The sequence below is a fragment of the Zootoca vivipara genome, chromosome 14 (genome assembly GCF_963506605.1).
Source record: "Zootoca vivipara chromosome 14, rZooViv1.1, whole genome shotgun sequence".
In the NCBI taxonomy this organism is placed as follows: Eukaryota; Metazoa; Chordata; class Lepidosauria; order Squamata; family Lacertidae; genus Zootoca; species Zootoca vivipara.
Genome location: NC_083289.1, coordinates 44703635 through 44722950, shown reverse-complemented (window position 1 = coordinate 44722950; position 19316 = coordinate 44703635). Strand labels below are relative to the sequence as shown.

The following is a 19316-nucleotide window of genomic DNA, read 5'->3' as shown; positions in this document are numbered from 1 at the left end:
TTTTGAGGAAAAAATGTTATAAGGCGGTGTCTTAAAAAAGGGAAAACACGGTATTTCAGTAATGCAACTTAAAAGGTGAAACCAATATATGAGATAGATGCATGACATGCAAAGCAAGATACGTCAAGCCTTTATTTGTTGTAATTGTAATTATTTGTTGTTAAGCGGGTCAATTATAAATGGAATGTACCGTGTTTCTCATATTTTAAGGCATCCCTACAAAATAAGGCATGGCAGGATTTTCCTGGGGTGGAAAAATATAAGGCATACCTCGAAAATAAGCCATACCGGGTGGTGGGAGCAGGTCTGTGGCAAAGAAGGGTTGCTGCTGCCGCGTTAACCCCCGGGACCTGGCTGCAGCCTCAGCGCGGAGCGCGCAGCCCCAGAACCCGGCTGCAGCTTTTGTGCACCGCGCGCGGACACCCGGGACCTGGCTGTAGCCTCAGCGCGCAGCGCGCGCAGCCCCAAAACCCGGCTGCAGCCTTTGTGCACCACACGCGGACACCCGGGACCTGGCTGCAGCCTCAGCGCGCAGCGCACGCAGCCCCCAAACCCGGCTGCAGCCTTTGCCTGCCGCGTGCGCAGCCCCAGGACCTGGCTACAGCCTTTGCCTGCCGCGCGCGCAGCCCCAGGACCCGGCTGCAGCCTTTGCCTGCCGCGCGCGAACACCCGGTGGGAGCAGGTCTGTGGTCGGTACAGATACCGGTACCGGTACTTAATTAAAAAATAAGACATCCCTTGAAAATAAGCCATGGTGTGTTTTTTTTCAGGAAAAAATAAATATAAGACATGTCTTATAATATGAGAAACACGGTAATTAATGAAATGTAATAGTGATGTTTATTTTTGTACTGTTTGTAACTATTTGTTTTATTACTGTGGAATTTCCAAAATAAAGCATTTGTGAAAATTAAAAGAAAAATAAAAAATATTAAGTTCCATTACTGAAATAAATGCACTTTTTGATGATATTCTAATTTTGAGTTTCACACACACACATATAATTAAAGCTTTCCAGAACCACAAGGGGCCCTGCACCTCTCCCAGGCTCTCTCCTATTCCTCCAGGTGTTACTGCGACCCCACATGTTGCCTCCGACCACTGACCATGCTGGCTGGACTGCAACATCTGGAGAGCCACAGGCCCAGCTTCTTACACCCTATTCCAGATGGACCAAGTACCTCACTGCGGCAGGCACATTTTATCATATGTGGTGGACATGTAAGGTAGTAAAATAGTTTTGGGAAATGATATATAATTGAAAAAAAATTGTTTGAAATAACTTTTTCTTTAAAAAAACGCTAAGCCTTTCTTTCAGGAATTCTAGGTGCCGAAATCCCAACAGAGCAGAAAGTATTTTTTTTATGTATCCAACTACGGCTGTGTGGATGTTATTGGCCCAGAGATGGAAAGAAGATCAACTCCCAACCAGGGAAGAACAGCAGATTAAGTTGTCGGATTACGCCGAAATGGCAAAAATGACCGGAAGAATCAGAAATCAGGAAGACCAAATTTTGAATAAGGAATGGGGGAAATTTATAATTTATCTCAAAAATCATTGTAAACAGTTAAAACCATTAGCAGGATAGGAATAACACTTGTAGTTTAATGGTGAATTTTGGATATAATGGAGATGTCAAAGATGTGGATTACAATGGTACCTTGGTTCTCCAACGCCTTGGTACTCAAACAACTTGGAACCCAAACACTGCAAACCTGGAAGTAAGTGTTCCGGTTTGCAAACTTTTTTCAGAAGCCGAACATGCTCCATTTTGAGTGCCACACATCCGTTTGAGCGTTACCCTGAGGTCTGCCTGTTTTTGCTATTTATTTTGCATTTTTGCTTTTGCAGATTTTATTTTTTTTGACTGTGTGGAACCCAGTTCAGCTACTGATTGATTGTGTGACTGCAGTACATGGTTTATTGCTTTCATTTTATGGATCAATAGTCTCATTAGATAGTAAAATTTATGTTAAATTGCTGTTTTAGGGGTGGTTTTTAAAAGTCTGGAACAGATTAATCCATTTTGCATTACTTTCTATGGGAAACCGCGCCTTGGTTTTGAAACGCTTTGGTTTTGGAACGGACTTCCGGAATGGATTGAGTTTGAGAACCAAGGGACTACTGTATTAGAAAATATGCAGGAGGAAAGGACTAACAATAGAACCCGCAAATGGGAGGAGGGACGTCCAGGAGATTCGTTGGAATCTTGTTTTTATGATGTATGTTGGATATGTGATTGTAAAACTTTAATTTGAAAAACCATATACAGTAAATAAAATTTTATATAGTACTGTACTGCAGCTCTTACCTTCACAGCCATGGTGGTGTCGCTCTGCGCATGATACACTTTCTCCACCACGCCATAAGCTCCTCTTCCCAACTCCGAAATGCTCACCAAGTCGTCGGCCTCTACTTCGAAGTTCTGTTGAGAGAGAGAGAGATGCACAAAAAACTGTCAAAATATACAACTTATTACCAAATTGCAACTTATTACCAAACTTAAAACCATGGAGACCTGGTCTGAATAGACACATTGTGTCAGGGGTTTCTTGCGACTACTCTAGAGTAACGACGCTCCTCAGGTTACTTTTCCATAACGTGTTTATTGGTGCCGCTATGTACAGTGAAGCAGGTGCAGAAACATGTCTGCTCGCTCCGATGCAGAATCCGGAAGTGCCCCTCGGCGCGAACGCCCCCAACATAAAAGGTGCGGGACACTGAATCTCCTTCCTTTTCTCCTTCTTCGTAATTCCAGAACCGGAGGAAAGGGTCTGCGTTCCATGTTTTCCCTCTCCCCCTTGTCCCCTTCTCTCTCCTCCCGTCTGTGGAGTCTGGGCTCTTTCATCCTGCCTGAGCCCGGGCACTCTCTCTCCGTGTCCTGACTTCCCTCCCCCGAGTCTGTGTTTCCTTTGCTACTCTGTGAGGAGCTACTCTTGATGATGGGGGGGGTACTCTGTACTCCCTCCCCCTTACACATTGGATTCTTATCTCATTATACATGATAATGCTATTTTTAGCCATCTCACCCCTTGCTTTTTCCTGTAAGACCGACTGCAGTCGTTAACAGCCGCCAACAGGTTTACCGCACCTATCAGCCAATCACCCATTTCCACCACCCTTATGAGTAATACCCCTCCCCACCCTCTCACTATACATAAGGGTCTGGTGACTTCTGTTTCAGTGTATCTGAAGAAGTGTGCATGCACAAGAAAGCTCATACCAATGACAAACTTAGTTGGTCTCTAAAGTGCTACTGGAAGGAATTTGTGTGTGTGTGTGTGTGAAAATATAAATTTAGCTTAGGATCAAGCCAATATTCGTATTGCGACCTTCTTTCTCTCTTTCGCAAACAACATTTGTTGTTAAAGAAGTTAAACCTTGATGTGATTTGCCTCCGAGAAACACACATAGTGAGGAAATGTCGAAGAATATTGAAGAACAAAAGGACTTTGGGAAAGGACTTGGTAACCTCGGATGTAACAAAAAAAAGGAAGGAGTCGTGATGTATATAAAACCAGACCCAAAACAATTATTTGAAGATGAACAAGGAAGAATGATTGATAATCGAGATAACATCACAGGGAGAAAAAATGTTGTTAATCGGTGTGTAGGCGCCAAACAAGTACAAAAAACAAAACCAGAACAACATCAGCATCAATATACCTTCTCACCAACAGTGATGAAAGTCCTGGAATCCAAGTTCCTTGGAGGTCTGCAAGGAAAGACAAAGGCTCTATTTAAAAGTCCAATCCAGTATCCACCACCTGGTGTCGATTTTCTTAAATTTTCCAATTTGGCTGCTGGTGAGTATCAAATGGGTACACTCGGTAAAGTCCCTAGGGCTCCAGCAAAACTGAGGGGCACATAAATAGGGAGGAGAATCTAAAGCAGAAGTGGGCAACTGTGACCCTAACGAAGGTGACGTTGGATGCCAACTCCCGTCAGCCCCAAGCCAGCATGCACAATGGTCAGGGGTTTATGAGAGCTATATAGTCCAGCAGAGCCACAAACTCCTCTCTCCTTATGTAGACAAACAATGAGCTGGAGAATTCCAGCTTTATTTGTTTTTGGTTTTTTATTCAATTTATAAACCGCCCTTTTATTAAAAAAAACATCCCAGGGCGGCGTACGAGACTAAAAACACATTACAGAGCACCAATAATTTAAAAAACGCAATAGAAAGCATAACAGCAGACAGCATATTAGGAATTGGCAAGAGAGCGAAGCAGCGGTTCTTACGTTGGGGGGACGGATGACTGCTTGTTTGCTGGTGGCATGCTCAAGAGGGGCGGCCGTTTCTTCCTCAGCCCTGGAAAGAAAGAGGACACACACTCTCTTATTATCTTTTTTTCATAGAACTGTAGAGTTGGAAGGGACCCTAAGGGTCCTCTAGTCCAACCCCTGCAATGCAGGAATCTTTTGTGCAACATGGGCCTCGAACCCATGACCTTGAGATTAAGAGTCGTATGCTCTACCAACTGAGCTACCCCAGGTATTTTTAATACAGCAAGAACCAGCAGGGGCATAGCAGTGCTGAAGTGAGGTTGGGAAGACTCAGGTTCGAATTCACACGCCAACACAACGTTCACTGGACTGGGTGACCATGGGGAAGTCACTATCTGAGCTGCCTCACAGGGTTGTTTCAATGGAGTTGGGGGTCACTCGAGCTCTTTGGAGGGGAGAGGGAATAAAATATATATATACACCCAAAATGTAATCAATTAAATATTGATGTACCATTTGGGTGATGTTCAGAATAGGACCAGGTCCTAAACATCAATTCCAATGCCATGACCTCTCAAGCAAGACAGGGTCTTTTCAAGAGTGGCACCTATTCAACAGTGGAACACATCTCCATGGAGAACCACCAGATTGTTTCTCCTTAAGGAATCAGTTGAAAACTTCCCTTATGTCACGTTTATCAATTTTAACTTTTAATTTTAGCTCACAAAACTTTGTATTAAAAACCCTTTTAATTAGAAGAGTCTTCAGCTTCTGCCTCTGATTCTGGACTTCTCTCTGTCACAGACTCTCCCATCTCACTAAGCCCTGTTACCTCTCCAGCTTTCAACACCACCTCTTCCCAGTCTTCTCCCTCTACTTATCATTGTCCCGCCACCAATCCCTGGGCTCTGAGCTTTCTTCTCTTAAGAATTCCCACGCTGGTTCCTCCCATCATTCCTCTGCTTCCAACCAGTCCATGGGTGAGGAAAAGAAAAAGCACTGTGGGGAGGAAGAAATGTTTCCAAAAAGTTCAGGTGATCCCTTACCTCCTTTCCGCTTTTCCGAGGATCCTTTAGGATCTATGAGAAAGGAGAAAGAGAAAACAAACTAAGAGCCCAATTCTAGCCAAGCCGCTATCCAGGTACTAAAGAATTATAAACCCCCTGCAAAGCAGGAATCTTTTGCCCAATGTGGAGATTGAACGCACAACTCTGAAATTAGGAGTCTCATGCGAGAAGTGACGTTACAGGGAACCAGGCAGAGGGCCTTCTTGGTAGTGGCCCCTGCCCTGTGGAATGCCCTCCCATCAGATGTAAAGGAAATAAATAAAATCTCTGATTTTAGAAGACATCTGAAGGCAAAGGTATAGAAAAGTTTTTAATGTTTGATGTTTTGCTGTGTTTTAATTTGTTGGAAGCCGCACAGAGTGTCTGGGGCAACCCAGTCAGGTGGGCAGCATATAGATCAGGCCTAGGCAAACTCAGCCCTTCAGATGTTTTGGGACTACAACTCCCATGATCCCTAGCTAACAGGACCAGTGGTCAGGGATGGTGGGAATTGTAGTTCCAAAACATCTGGAGGGCCAAGATTGCCTACGCCTGATATAGATATTGAGGGTTTTTTTTGTTTTTGTATTTTTTATATTGTGATTTTATGTTGTAACCGCCCTGAGACTTGCAGGTATAGGGCAGTATACAAATTTAATAAAGAAAAAAAAAATTATTATTATTATTATTATTATTATTATTATTATTATTAGGTTCTACCAACTGAGCTATCCCTCTCTGCTAGATGGACCAATGATCAATCAAACAATCATTTTATTTGTATGCCGCCTTTCCAAAGTTAAAACCACGCTCAAGGCCCCTTACAACACATGTACTTTCTATAACTATGAACATAAGCAAAAGCAGTCAGAGGGAAAACATCAGAACGTACACAACCAAACTGAACCGTTTCCACATAAACCAACGATCTGATTTAGTACAAGGCAGCCTCCTATGCTTGGATTTTGCCATTTAACTCCTAACCAGCACGAACCAGCTCTGGGCTGTGGGATACACAACACAGTCCCAGGGCAGCGGCTGAATTTCGATTCCCCAGGGTTCCTACCCTCGGGGAGCCGCAGGCGAACAAGCTCTGGGTTTCTACCACTTCAGGTCATTCTTGACCACTAGAGGTCACTAGATTTCCGAGCATTTTGGGGTGGGGATGTAGCAAGCTATGAAACCCAGTTTAGGACAACGCTGCCTTTTTTTGAGAATCCGTTCAAGCTTTTCATTCAGAATGCAGTGGCGGCAGCCACCGCTCACTTGGGGGGGGGGGGTTTACGATCGTTCAGGTCACCAAGTTTCCGAGGCTGGATCCAGCTGGCCAGGACTGCCGTTAGCAGCAACCGTTGCTATCCTCAGGACAACTCGAGAGATGGTGCAAAATGCCCATCTGTTCCACGGGAAACTTCGGTCTTAATGGGTTGGGCACCAAGTGTACAGTTCTTAAGGAGAACTCTTCTGAATTTCCACATAACAGCATCGGTTTGGGGGGGGGGGGTGTTCCTGCGTGTTGAGTTATTCCTTGTTCATTCCTTGCAAAATTGCCACAACAGCCCTATGAAGTAGGCTAGGCTGAGATGCAGTCACTTCCCCTGTATAGGGAAGTTTTTTTTTATGTTTGGTTTCTTATTGTGTTTTTTTATATATTTTGCTGGAAGCCGCTCAGAGTGGCGAGCTAGTCAGATGGGAGGCATATACAGGTGAAACTCGAAAAATTAGAACATCGTCAAAAAGTGCATTTATTTCAGTAATGCAACTTAAAAGGTGAAACCAATATATGAGATAAGTTGCATGACATGCAAAGCAAGAAATGTCAAGCCTTTATTTGTTGTAATTGTAATTATTTGTCGTTAGGCGGGTCAATTATAAATGGAATGGAATTAATGAAATGTAATAGCAGTGTTTATTTTTGTATTTTTGTAATTATTTGTTTTATTACTGTGGAATTTCCAAAAGAAAGCATTTGTAAAAAAAATAAAAGAAAAAGAAAAAATAGTAAGTTGCATTGCTGAAACAAATGCACTTTTCGACGATATTCTAATCTTCCGAGTTTCACCTGTAAATAACAAAACAAACAACATTAAAAACAAAAAACTACTACAACCCCAAAGTCACTCTGTGAGTTTCATGGCCAGTATCAGTGGCCGACTCAGGTACTATGGCGCCCAGTGCAAAGCCAAAATTTGGCACACAGACATGCCCAGTCCTTGCTGGGCCTTGGCAAGATCTGTTGACGGTCCTTGACGCTCTGTCTGATTAACAGCTAGGCTCCCTCCACTAGAAAGCTTTCGCCTGGCACATTCCAAAATGCACACCCAACTACAGTGGTAACTCGACTTACGAAGACGATCCGTTCCTCGTAAGTTGAGGTTTTCGGATGTTGAAGCGCTGCTTGTGCGCATGCACGAAGCGCAATTTCGCGCTTGTGCGCATGCGCAGCGAAAACACTTCCGGGGTTGTCAACTTCAGATGTCGAAACCTTCGGAAGTTGAAGCGTTCGGATGTCGAGGTATGACTGTACAGTTCTGCAGGAGTAGGCTGCATAAAGCATGGGGGGGGGATTGTAATAATTCTGGTAAAGAGAGAGTGGGGGGGAGCTTGCAGCTCCAGGATTGCAACAGCAGCTTCAACAGATGACGTGAGCTAAAGGGAAAATCTGTAGTCAAGCCGTGGAACATCTGCCTTGCATGTAGAAGGCCCCAGTTTCATTGCACTTCCCGGCGCAGTTGGAGAAGACTCCCCATCTGAAAGCATGGAAAGCCATTCCCAGTCAGCAGAGCACAGAAGGATCATTTGTCTCACTTAGTAGAAGACAACTTCCTGCGCGCTGCCAACCAGCTTAGGCTCCAAACCACAATTTGTGCTCCCAATATTCAGGCAGACCATAGCACCTATTGTTTCTGTTCCCCTGTGCCTCAAAAGTCCCCAAATCCTACCCCCAAACCAAAGCCTCTTGAGGCCGAAGCAACGCCACAATTTGTCAGTTCACATGCAACATCAAAACATCAGGCCCCTGAACCATGGTTTGGAAAAAAAACCAGCTTTGACAGCCTCTCCCAAACCATAGCTCTGTCCATAGCTGCCAAGTCTCCCGTATTCCCCGGGAAATCCCCGTTTTCCCAGCTGTTCCCAGCTGTTTTTTTTGTTTTTCCCCGGTTTATTCTGGTGCTGCCACCATTTTGGAACTGGGCAGAGCAGCATCAAAAGTCACTTCTGAGCATGCTCCGCCCAGTTCCAAAATGGCAGCAGCACTACTTCCGGTCTGCTACTTCCGGCCGGTCCCTTATTTCTCCGACAGCAACTTGGCAGGTATGGCTCTGTCAGGTGGGAGCTGGTGCAGATGCCACAACAAACCATGCATGCAAGAAACCACAGTTTCAGAGTCAAGCCTGTCTCAGGCTCAGCCGAGCACCCTGAGGCAAATCTGCGGTTCTCCTCGAGTTGTGAAGATGTAGAATGGAGCTTGCAAAACTCAAAGGGATCGCGGGAAGGGTTAACTGGGGGGAGAGAGATTGTCCAACACCATCGCAAAAGAGCACCGGTGATGTCAGACTGGAACAGCAGGCAGCAGGACAATAGCCATTCATTACGGCCTTCATGAAGGAGGCGGCAGCAATGGAGAATCCTCCTATTTTCTGCTAGTGTGAAAGGACTGAGAGGAGCCATTAACTGCACAACGGGCCTCTACTGCTCAGGGTATACATGGAAAAAATGTTCCGGAACACAAAATGGCCTCCATGCACTTTTCAAGACAGAGCTTTTTGGGTGGGGGGGGAGGAGCGGATGGTCAATATTCAAGTTCTGGTTCTGGCCTCATCTGCACTAAACGTCTGAAGCAGTATCATGCCACTTTAAATCACCAAGGATTTATGGGAGCTGTAGTTCTCCTTGTTCTCCTCACAGAACAGAAATTCCCCGAGTTCCCTGAGAAGAGGGATTGACAGTTAGCCGCTCCGGGAACTAGCTCTGGGAGGAGACTAAAGGGGGGGGGTCTTCTCCTAACACCTCACTTAACAAATGGGGGAAGCCATGACTGTTTAAAGTGCTCTTACAGTTGTACCTCGGAAGTCGAACGGAATCCGTTCCAGAAGTCCGTTCGACTTCCAAAACGTTCTAATACCAAAGCATGGCTTCCGATTGGCTGCAGGAAGTTCCGTCGGACGTTTGGGTTCCAAAGAATTTTACCCATGATATTTTATCTGCACCATCGGAACGAAATTCAGGAACCAAAAAGTGGTGTTACTGAAAAATAGAACTTTCGAGCCACCTGGCCCCCAAACGACATCTAAAACATTCGGTTTTGGCGATTGTAATCCCTGCTTAAAGGAGCCGTTTTGGTGCCTAGTTTTTATATCCGAGTTTCTAACACTGAGAGAGAGACCCCATGCTAAAGAGAGAAGGGGGGGTGTATTTAATCCAAAAACCCTGCAAGAAGGAAACCCAAAATTCTACAATCAGCATAAAATTAGGCCAATTGGCTTATTTTCCTTGAGGAACTTCTGCAGCAGTCTGCTATTTTTGCTCCTCTGATTTCCCAAACTGTTAAATAAGCAGCAGAGCCAGCTTCTGAAGTCCTGCCACCCAGAGGTTCTTACTCAGATGCCTCCCTGGGATTCTGGGATTCCGGCAGCCATCGCCCCCCACGCACTTTCAAACACACCCTCCCATCCTTGAGGCCTAGAGACTTGCTCCCCCCCCAAAAAAAGTGAAAGCTGGGGTGGATGAGAAAGCTGGAATGCTGTGTTCTCAAACTGCAGCCCACAACTTCTACCAAGAGAGAGTGCCACACGCAAGGGAGGGAGTTCTGCTCATGAGTAGACGGGCACAGCTATCAGTGGAGAGGTGCCCAGATCTTCAGGTCCAAACTTTGCCCCCTTTCCTCCACAATCAGGGGTGCTAGTACCATGTCGCCAGCAAATCCTACTTCTTCAAGGATCCAGAGTCTAGTTGCAGATTATATTATTATTATTCATTTATTTTATTGTTGTTGTTGTTGTTTAGTCGTTTAGTCGTGTCCGACTCTTTGTGACCCCATGGACCAGAGCACGCCAGGCACTCCTGTCTTCCACTGCCTCTCACAGTTTGGTCAAACTCATGTTCGTAGCTTCGAGAACACTGTCCAACCATCTCGTCCTCTGTCGTCCCCTTCTCCTAGTGCCCTCAATCTTTCCCAACATCAGGGTCTTTTCCAGGGAGTCTTCTCTTCTCATGAGGTGGCCAAAGTATTGGAGCCTCAGCTTCACGATCTGTCCTTCCATTTATTTTATTAGTAGCATCTTACCTAAGGGACCACTGTAAACAGACGAAAACACTAGCAGGATTGCAATAACACTTGCAACGTAGCAATTATTATTATGGACAAAATGGGAGACATTTAACGCGGATTACGAAATAATACGCAGTTGAAAGGAATGACAATAGGATCCCATGGAGGGGAAGGTGGGAAGTCCAGAGATTTGGAGAGATCTCTAAATATGGATATCTATTTTGTATTGTGCTGTTATAATTCTATATTTGCAAAACCAAATTAAAAGTATTATTTTTTAAAAAAAAATTATTAGTTGCATCTTTTGCCACAGCAACTCAAAGCAACTTACAACATTTTAAGCAAAAACTGTATTTAAAAAAAGTACTGTATTTAAAAAATATCTAAAAGACGCATGGTTTTTTTGGAGTGGGTGGGAAGCTACATTTAAATAATAAATAAATTTAAATGAGAAATAAAATGATAAAAGATGAAACCAGGGGAGTTATATGCAATTCCTCTTTCAATACTGTTTGTGCCTTCAATGCTTTGGGATTGAACCTACTGCTTTGATTCCAACTGATTAATTCCCCATAACTTCCTACCAAAATATAGCATTTTTTAAATACCACTATTTTTGGAGGGTTGTCCCTCCAGATGGCAGTAATGCATTAACACTGGGGAAGCATCACAGGAAAAAACAAAGCAGAATGAAACTGCATGGACAGTCCAATGTTGTTGTTGTTTAGTCGTTTAGTCGTGTCCGACTCTTCGTGACCCCATGGACCATAGCACGCCAGGCACTCCTGTCTTCCACTGCCTCCCGCAGTTTGGTCAAACTCATGTTGGTAGCTTCGAGAACACTGTCCAACCATCTTGTCCTCTGACGTCCCCTTCTCCTAGTGCCCTCAATCTTTCCCAACATCAGGGTCTTTTCCAAGGATTCTTCTCTTCTCATGAGGTGGCCAAAGTATTGGAGCCTCAGCTTCACGATCTGTCCTTCCAGTGAGCACTCAGGGCTGATTTCCTTCAGAATGGATAGGTTTGATCTTCTTGCAGTCCATGGGACTCTCAAGAGTCTCCTCCAGCACCATAATTCAAAAGCATCAATTCTTCGGCGATCAGCCTTCTTTATGGTCCAACTCTCACTTCCATACATCACTACTGGGAAAACCATAGCTTTAACTATACGGACCTTTGTCGGCAAGGTGATGTCTCTGCTTTTTAAGATGGACAGTCCAATATATTGGACAGTCCAATATATCAGTCCAATATATATCCACCACCAAAGCACTACCATTAAATCTCTGAAAAGTTGCAGAAAATGCTTGCAAAAAGACCCCACACATCTGGAGGGGTCAGATTAGAATAATCACCTGTAGGGTGCAGGTTGGATGACAACCCCACCCCCTCCACAAATCTTCAGGCTGCAGTTTACAGCAACAATAAAAGCATCTTCAAACCCACCGCCCCAATGCCTGCGCCCTTGTTAACATTTGTGTTTCCTCAGCAGCACCATTGCAACACCTCTGAGATTAAAGGATGGGTTTCAACCTCATGTTGCATTGCAATCTCCACCCTTCTGACGCACCAGCTTCCTGGAACACCTCAAGCCAGGAGCATGCATGAAAATATGCATGTTTGGTGACCTGTTCCTAACCCAACAAGCTCTGCTGGAAATTCCGCCTCTCTGTTTTGGAGGCCTTGTCAATGTTTGCTGCGGCTACAGTTTCAGGGTTGCCTCTTGCTAAGGCTCCAGCGCAGTTTCCTCCACCTCTTGTATACATCCTCATCACCGCACAAACACACACACACACACAGGGCAAAGAAAAGCTATAAATAGCACAAGGAGATTTACACTCAGCTGACACTTCTCCGAATACTTGTCTGAGCAAGCAGGAGGATGACAAACCAAAACGGAGAGACAAGAAAAGAGAATTCCAGCTGGTCTAAAAATCCCCCCTGCAGCAGGAATTGCACATTAACTAAATGCCAGTTTGCAGGGAATGGTTCTGTAAAGCAGTGTTTCTCAACCAGTGCCTCCAGATGTTTTGGGACTACAACTCCCATCATTCCTGACCACTGGTCTTGCTAGCTAGGGATGATGGGAGTTGTAGTCCCAAAACATCTGGAGGCACACTGGTTGAGAAACACTGCTGTAAAGTATGGGTATTAACAGAACCGCTCACTCACCTAACCAAGGAGAACGCATACAGCTTAGGAGCCATCTTTCTGCCGAATGTGCTTTCAGGTGCTACAGGCAAGAGGTAGCAAGCCTATGTATACCAGCTGCAAGCGAAGAGATGGCTGTTGCACCCAAGAGTCCTGCTTGCGAGCTTCCCAGAAGCATCTGCTTAGCCACTGCGAGAGCAGGGAGCTGGATTAGGCGAGCCTTCTGCCTGATCTGGCAGTCTCATTTTATATTCTGATGCTCTTATACGGTATTAGACAAATGGACCAAAGCTAAGGCTATATCGCTCTACCTCTACATTTTGGAGGGAGTCTGCGTCTGAACTGCAGCCAAGTCCCAGGAGAGCGAAGCTGCAACTCGTGGGCTTTCATTGGGACATCTTTTTGGCCACTGTGAAAACAGGGCACTGGACCAGAGAGAGCTGTTCTTAAACTCTCAAGACCACTATGTGTTTGCATCTTGCAAAGTTAGTTTGCCAACAGATTCCTAACTTGCAGACTGGTTTTAACAATGCAGCAAGGAAACAATCACTAGTTTAATCACTTTATTACTGACCCCACTCGTGCTACAGTTCGCAATGTGCAGCCCAGACAGAGAGATGGCAAACTCTGATGTAGCTTTGCTTATGGGGAGTTGGGGGGGGGGAGGGTTCTCTAATTTTTTTGGCTGGCCCGGGTAGCCAAAACACATCCCTCCTCAGAAATACACGCAGCTAACAGCCGCTATATCCAGGAGAACCTGTGTTGTGCTAAAGCAGGCATCCCCAAACTGCGGCCCTCCAGATTTTTGGCCTACAACTCCCATGATCCCTAGCTAACAGGACTAGTGGTTGGGGAAGATGGGAATTGTAGTCCAAAACATCTGGAGGGCTGATGTTTGGGGGTGCCTATGCTAAAGGATGTCCTGCCACACCGGTTGCGGGGAAAGAGAACAAGCAACCCTCGCTTATCCTCTTGTCAACCAACTAACCCCATAAATAAAATCGAAAAGATTAACTGCTGTTCTGCACAGTGTCATTCTTGCCTTTAGGAATTACAGAGAAGCCGATTGTTGACATTTCACCTATTAGTGGACAAGCATGCAGCACACTCACCTAACCTCAGTATCTTGCCAAAACATCCCAGGCGACAATTGTTTTCCAAGGGGTGTGCTTTTAAATTATTTCACTTCCACTGCACTACCTTTTCTTTCACCCTGAGGCCTTCCCCCAATTCCCCTAATGGAAACCCTTCAAAAACACATCCAAAATTACTTGGGGGATCAGGGTTGCTGTTTTTTGAATGGTATGGTTTGAGCATCAACTACCAAATCCTTGATTTGTTTGGTACTACCGAGACTGGATTTTCACTAGCCTTCCAGACGATCATGCCAACAATATCAAAGCTCCAGGAGGAGCCTCTTGCTATATTCTGGGATAGCAATTCTACAGCGGATGACACGCAGCGGTGGAATTCTCCCTGCCTTGCAGACGATGCGTCAAGGGAGAATTGCGCATGTGCGTTCAAGCGCATGAGCAGAGTGGACTACAAAATGACCAACCAAAGTCATGCACATCCAGGAGAGCTGGGTAGAGATCCCTACCCAGGTACCCAGGTTTCCCGGATGGATCTTGGCCCGTTCACACTATCCCAATCTAACCACAATCACAGGATAGGTTTAAGCCGGCTACTCTGAGCTCCTGGAAGACAGGAAGAATAAATACTGTACAGTAATAGTAATGCTGCAAACAGAGACCAATGTGTTGCAGTTTGAAGAACTCCTGTTCCGGGTTTAGAGGTTGTCGTCGTCGTCCCGATAATCAAGAGGTATATAAATTTTATGGAATAAATAAATAAATACAAAGCCAGCCTGCGTCTCTTCCAGAACACACATTCTAGCGGTCCCCCCCCCCCAATTCCTCCAAGAGAACTCAGCATTCTGTGGTCACTGAGCATCTTCAGGCTTCACTGGACAATATTGGGAGGGGGGGAGGTTTGCAGAAATACTCCAAACCCTTAAACTACTAAGTGGGTAACACTTAAGTGTTCTGGGTTACTTCTGCAAAGCTTGAATTTCCTCTGAGCACACGGGGTAACCTGTTCCAATTTGGCTACAGTTTTGTTGGCACTCACCAGCCGAGTTCACTATTAGATGGAGATACACCTGGCGTCAAACACTGCGCTAAGTGCCAAAACTTATTATTTGCCCAGACATTTCGGTATACAATGTCTTCAGCTGCTTGGATGGCTTTATCCCTCCAAGTTTCCACCTGCATTATACTTTTAAAGCAGCTGTTACAGCACTTTTCAGTGTCATGGCTTGCCACCCCAAGAATAAAGGGAGCTGTCGTTTGCTATGGGAGATACCTAGTGCCCCTTTGCAGAGCTACAATTCCTGGAGTTCCCTGGGGGGGGAAGGGCCTGGGAAATGATTGGCAAGTTAAGTGCAGCTGGGCCAGGATCAGTGCAACATTCTCAAACGATCCTGTCCGCTGTGTGAGATAACCACTAGTGTAAGTACACAAGGGATAATAACAATAATATCGTGTTTCTCCGAAAATAAGCCACACCCCAAAAATAAGCCACACCCCAAAAATAAGGCATAGTGATAGGCAGTTTATAAGACATCCCCTGAAAATAAGCCACCGTGTGTGTTTTTGAGGAAAAATAAATATAAGACGGTGTCATATTTTTGGAGAAACACGGTAATAATAATAATTTATTATTTATACCCCACCCATCTGGCTGGGTTTCCCCTGCCACTCTGGGCGGCTTCCAACAGAAAAATAAAATAATCTATTGAACATCAAAAACCTCCCTAAACAGGGCTGCCTTCAGATGTCTTCTAAAAATCTGGTAGCTGTTTCTCTTTGACATCTGATGGGAGGGCATTCCACAGGGCGGGCGGCACTACCGAGAAGGCCCTCTGCCTGGTTCCCTGCAACTTGGCTTCTTGCAACGAGGGAACCGCCAGAAGGCCCTTGGTACTGGACCTCAGTGTCCGGGCAGAACGATGGGGGTGGAGACGCTCCTTCAGGTATACTGGGCAGAGGCCATTTAGGGCTTTAAAGGTGAGCACCAACACTTTGAATTGTGCTCGGGAACGTACTGGGAGCCAATGTAGATCTTTCAAGACCGATGGTGTTATGTGGTCTCGGCGGTCGCTCCCAGTCACCAGTCTAGCTGCCGCATTCTGGATTAGTTGTAGTTTCCGGGTCACCTTCAAAGGTAGCCCCACGTAGAGCACATTACAGTAGTCCAAGCGGGAGATAACTAGAGCATGCACCACTCTGGCGAGACAGTCTGCAGGCAGGTAGGGTCTCAGCCTGCGTACCAGATGGAGCTGATAAGACAGCTGCCCTGGACAGCCTTAAATCCCACCTCTGCACAAACTGAATGGGTGGTCTTTGGCAAATCAGCAAGCCCCAGCGCTTCCCATGTGTTGACAACAGGATATATAAAACCACTGACGTGGGTCGCTTGAAAAGAGGAGTGAACCAATCATGGAGGACAAGCCAGATATTTTTTTTCAGGGGCTGCTTAAGGGTATGCAATACTGGCACCTCTTTTTTGTTGTTGTTAAAAAGTGTGGCACTTACTGTAACAACTTCATTGCAAGTACCGGCACCTCTTTTTCGGGGGGGGGGGGATCGAATCACTGGCTACACGCTCTGCCTCTGGAAGCAGCAATGTGTCTCAGAAGCAGCAATACTTCTGATTATCGGTTGCCGGAAACCACGGAAGGGGAGAGAGCTCTGGGACTCAAATCTTGCTTGCGGGATTCTGGCCGGCCACTGTGAGAACAGGATGCTGGACTAGAGGAGCCACTGAAACTGACCCAAGCAAGCTGGTTGCATATTCTGACGCCTGCTTGCAAGGATTCCTGCCTGGTGTGCACTGCACAGATGTTGCCTCAAGAGGAAGGAATAGGCTGAGAAGCAGGGTGCCTTCTCTAAGGCCCTGCCCCTCCCCTCCTTAAAGAGATGCGGCAGAAATTCTGTGCATGCCTGCAAACTTTTCTTTCTACAGCCAAACTTTTATTTTAGCCATCCGCGAGAACTGGAAACTTGCTCAACGGCGAAACCACCGCAGACATCAAGAGATGTTCCGAAGGCATGCATTAATCCCGGCAGATTGCAAGAAAGTACACAGAGTCCTGAGAGAGCGGGCAAAAGTTCGAGTTTCTTTCCCACCCCTCTCCAAGAGGCCCTTCTGCACCATCGGGTCCCCGGGAGCACACTACATGCTGCGAGCGCATGCGTGGCAGGCAAAAAGTCTGCTTTTGTGCACGTGCAGAGTGCATCGCCTTATACCCCAGGATTATAAACCACCCATGGTCCACAAACAAATGGAGACTGCGGAACGAATAAGTTGACCGAGCACATCTTGGTCTAGGAACCGAGAGCTTTTAGGTGCGTGCACGCACGCACGCACACACACCAAAAAATAAACCTGTGGGCATTGCAAGTTTGCAAGCGCTTGCGGGGGAGGGGAAGCCTGGAGCTGCCGCCCATCACCCCATCGCCGACCCTCGGAGAGCTTTCTTCTTGCAGGGCCAAGTGACATTTTTGTTTGCAGAAGTTGCAACTGGGGCGTGGGGGAGGGGACGCGGACGAGAGAGGAAAAAGAAGCTCACTAAGAAAAGTCCCCTTTCCAAGTCGCAGAGGCCTGTGCAAAGGAAGGGGAAAGGGGGGGGGGTAAAAAACTCAGCAACAGCTGCAGGAGCAACCCCAGAGAGTGTTACCTGTCAACTGCCAAGCTAAAATCAGAACTTGGAAAGGGGAGCGGGGGCTTGCAGGCAGCATGCAACGTTGAAATGTTCTCTGCAGAACAATAACCCGGCGCTGGGGGGGGGGGAGTTGTGCAACGGGAAAGCATTCCGCACACACATAAATGCACCACCCAACTCTTCCCCCCTGCAAAACTTTTTTAATTTTTTGCACGCTCATGATTGAACCAGGATGACATTTCTGCCGCCCCCACCCTCCACCTTGCAAATCCCTTCCTCCGGCTGTTCCCGGCACCTCCCCGCAAAATCATGCAAGTTTCCTGCGACTCTCCGCCGAGCACAGACCCCCTTTGCAAAATAAAACATAAAATAAAATTAGCAATTGCACACAGGGCATTTTGAGGAGTCTTGGGAGCAACACGAGCTGCATTGCAATCGGTCTCTTAAGCCTTCCGCCACCCTTTTCCCGACAGTTGCAACACATCTACCTTGTTTTCTGTCCATGTTGGTTTCCCAGAAGTGAAAGAACAGCGAACGGCGCGCCTCGGAAGGGGCGATTTTGCGCCCTGCAAAAAGGGCAACCCCCGGTCGGCTGCAAGAAGCGGCGGCTAGTCGGAAAAGCACGGGTGCATGCTCCCAAGTTCTTGCGGACTAGAACCTTTATCCGCCAATTGCTTCTCTTTTCGCCTCCTACTCCCTTAAAAAAATTTTTTTAAATACTCTTCCTTCGTGCTCTTGGCGTGCAAAAAACCCGCACCAAGGAGGCGAGTGGAGGAGGGAGGGGAGGTTTGCACAGAGTCAAAGCAATCCGGATTTTTTTATTCCTCTTTTCCTCCCGCAGGCTAAAAAAAGAGACCCCGCGAGAGAGGCAGCAGGGAGGGAGAAGCAACTCCCGGCGGTAGTAAAGCGCAGCGCGATCTCTCCAGGCGGCAGCTGAGGTTGCCCCGTTCCGGGGGCTTCTCGGATTACAAGCGAAACGCAGCGCAAGTTGCAAAAAGAGCAGCAAGCGGCAGGGGAGAAAGAGAGGCCCGTGACGTCAAACAGGAAACTGGAAGGCCGCCAACTCGGGGAGGCAGCAGCGGCCAGGCTGCCCGCTGGAGGCGGGCGAGGAAAAGCCCCGGCTCCCGGGAATCGGGGCGGAAGGGAGCGGGGGAGACGGCAGCTCTGGGCCGGGACACGAAGCTGGTCATTGCAGCCTCTTCCTGCTGCTGCTGCTGCTGCTGCTGCTGCTGCTGCTGCTGCTGCTGCTGCTACTGCTGCTGATCGCCCAAAAAGGAGATTTATCCAGCAGCCGGCCCAAGCGTGACTTTTGCATTGGAAACGCCAGCGCAGGATTGGAATCGGGGACCCTTTCTCTCCAAGCGCGGAAAGGCCGGGGGGGGGGCGAGCGGCACCCATGGGCGGCTGCCGCCCCTCCCCCCCAACCAAGCAAATAAATAAAAAATACTTAACCACAAGTATACATTGTAGCGGTGCTTTTTTTCTTGCGGGGGGACGACGACGCATGCACCTAAACATTTTGTGAATCTAAAGCTTGGCCTCATTAAGGGGCAGTATTTCAAAATGAGAAAATGAAAGTACCCCTAAACAATTTTGGGGGGGGGAGCACTGCACTGTAGAAAGATTGACAGATTTTTTTCCAAGCACTTGGGGGTCAAAAGAAAAGTAATTTAAAAACTTTTGTGGAGACATTTCCTTCCGAATCTGCTAGAGTATGATGACAGGTGGGTGTCCTACCCCCCCACCCCCAATCCTGGCTACCTGCCCCCCACAAGATAAATCCTCGCTGTCCCCATGCCAGCACCCCAATATTTTGCTCCCCGTCTGGGGGGCTCATGGAAAGGCATGCCCCATTCATGTGCAAAATTGCAACTGAATCAAACTGCAACCCCA

General features: G+C 46.7%; 1 protein-coding gene across 2 annotated transcripts in view; it reads right to left on the bottom strand.

Annotated features, from left to right (window-relative positions):
* Window positions 1-19316, bottom strand: part of MAP2K3 (mitogen-activated protein kinase kinase 3) — a 62923-nt gene that overhangs the window by 9775 nt on the left and 33832 nt on the right. The window contains exons 1-5 of one of the 2 annotated variants that reach the window (XM_035131092.2): window positions 17912-18596; window positions 5275-5307; window positions 4244-4313; window positions 3668-3716; window positions 2313-2426 (exon numbers count right to left, since the gene is read on the bottom strand). In XM_035131092.2, the coding sequence (XP_034986983.1) occupies window positions 2313-2426; window positions 3668-3716; window positions 4244-4313; window positions 5275-5307; window positions 17912-17927 (282 nt within the window). In that variant the 5' untranslated portion in view covers window positions 17928-18596. Of the gene's footprint in view, window positions 1-2312; window positions 2427-3667; window positions 3717-4243; window positions 4314-5274; window positions 5308-17911; window positions 18597-19316 lie in introns of those variants that run through there. The other variant, XM_035131094.2, reaches the window with a different exon arrangement.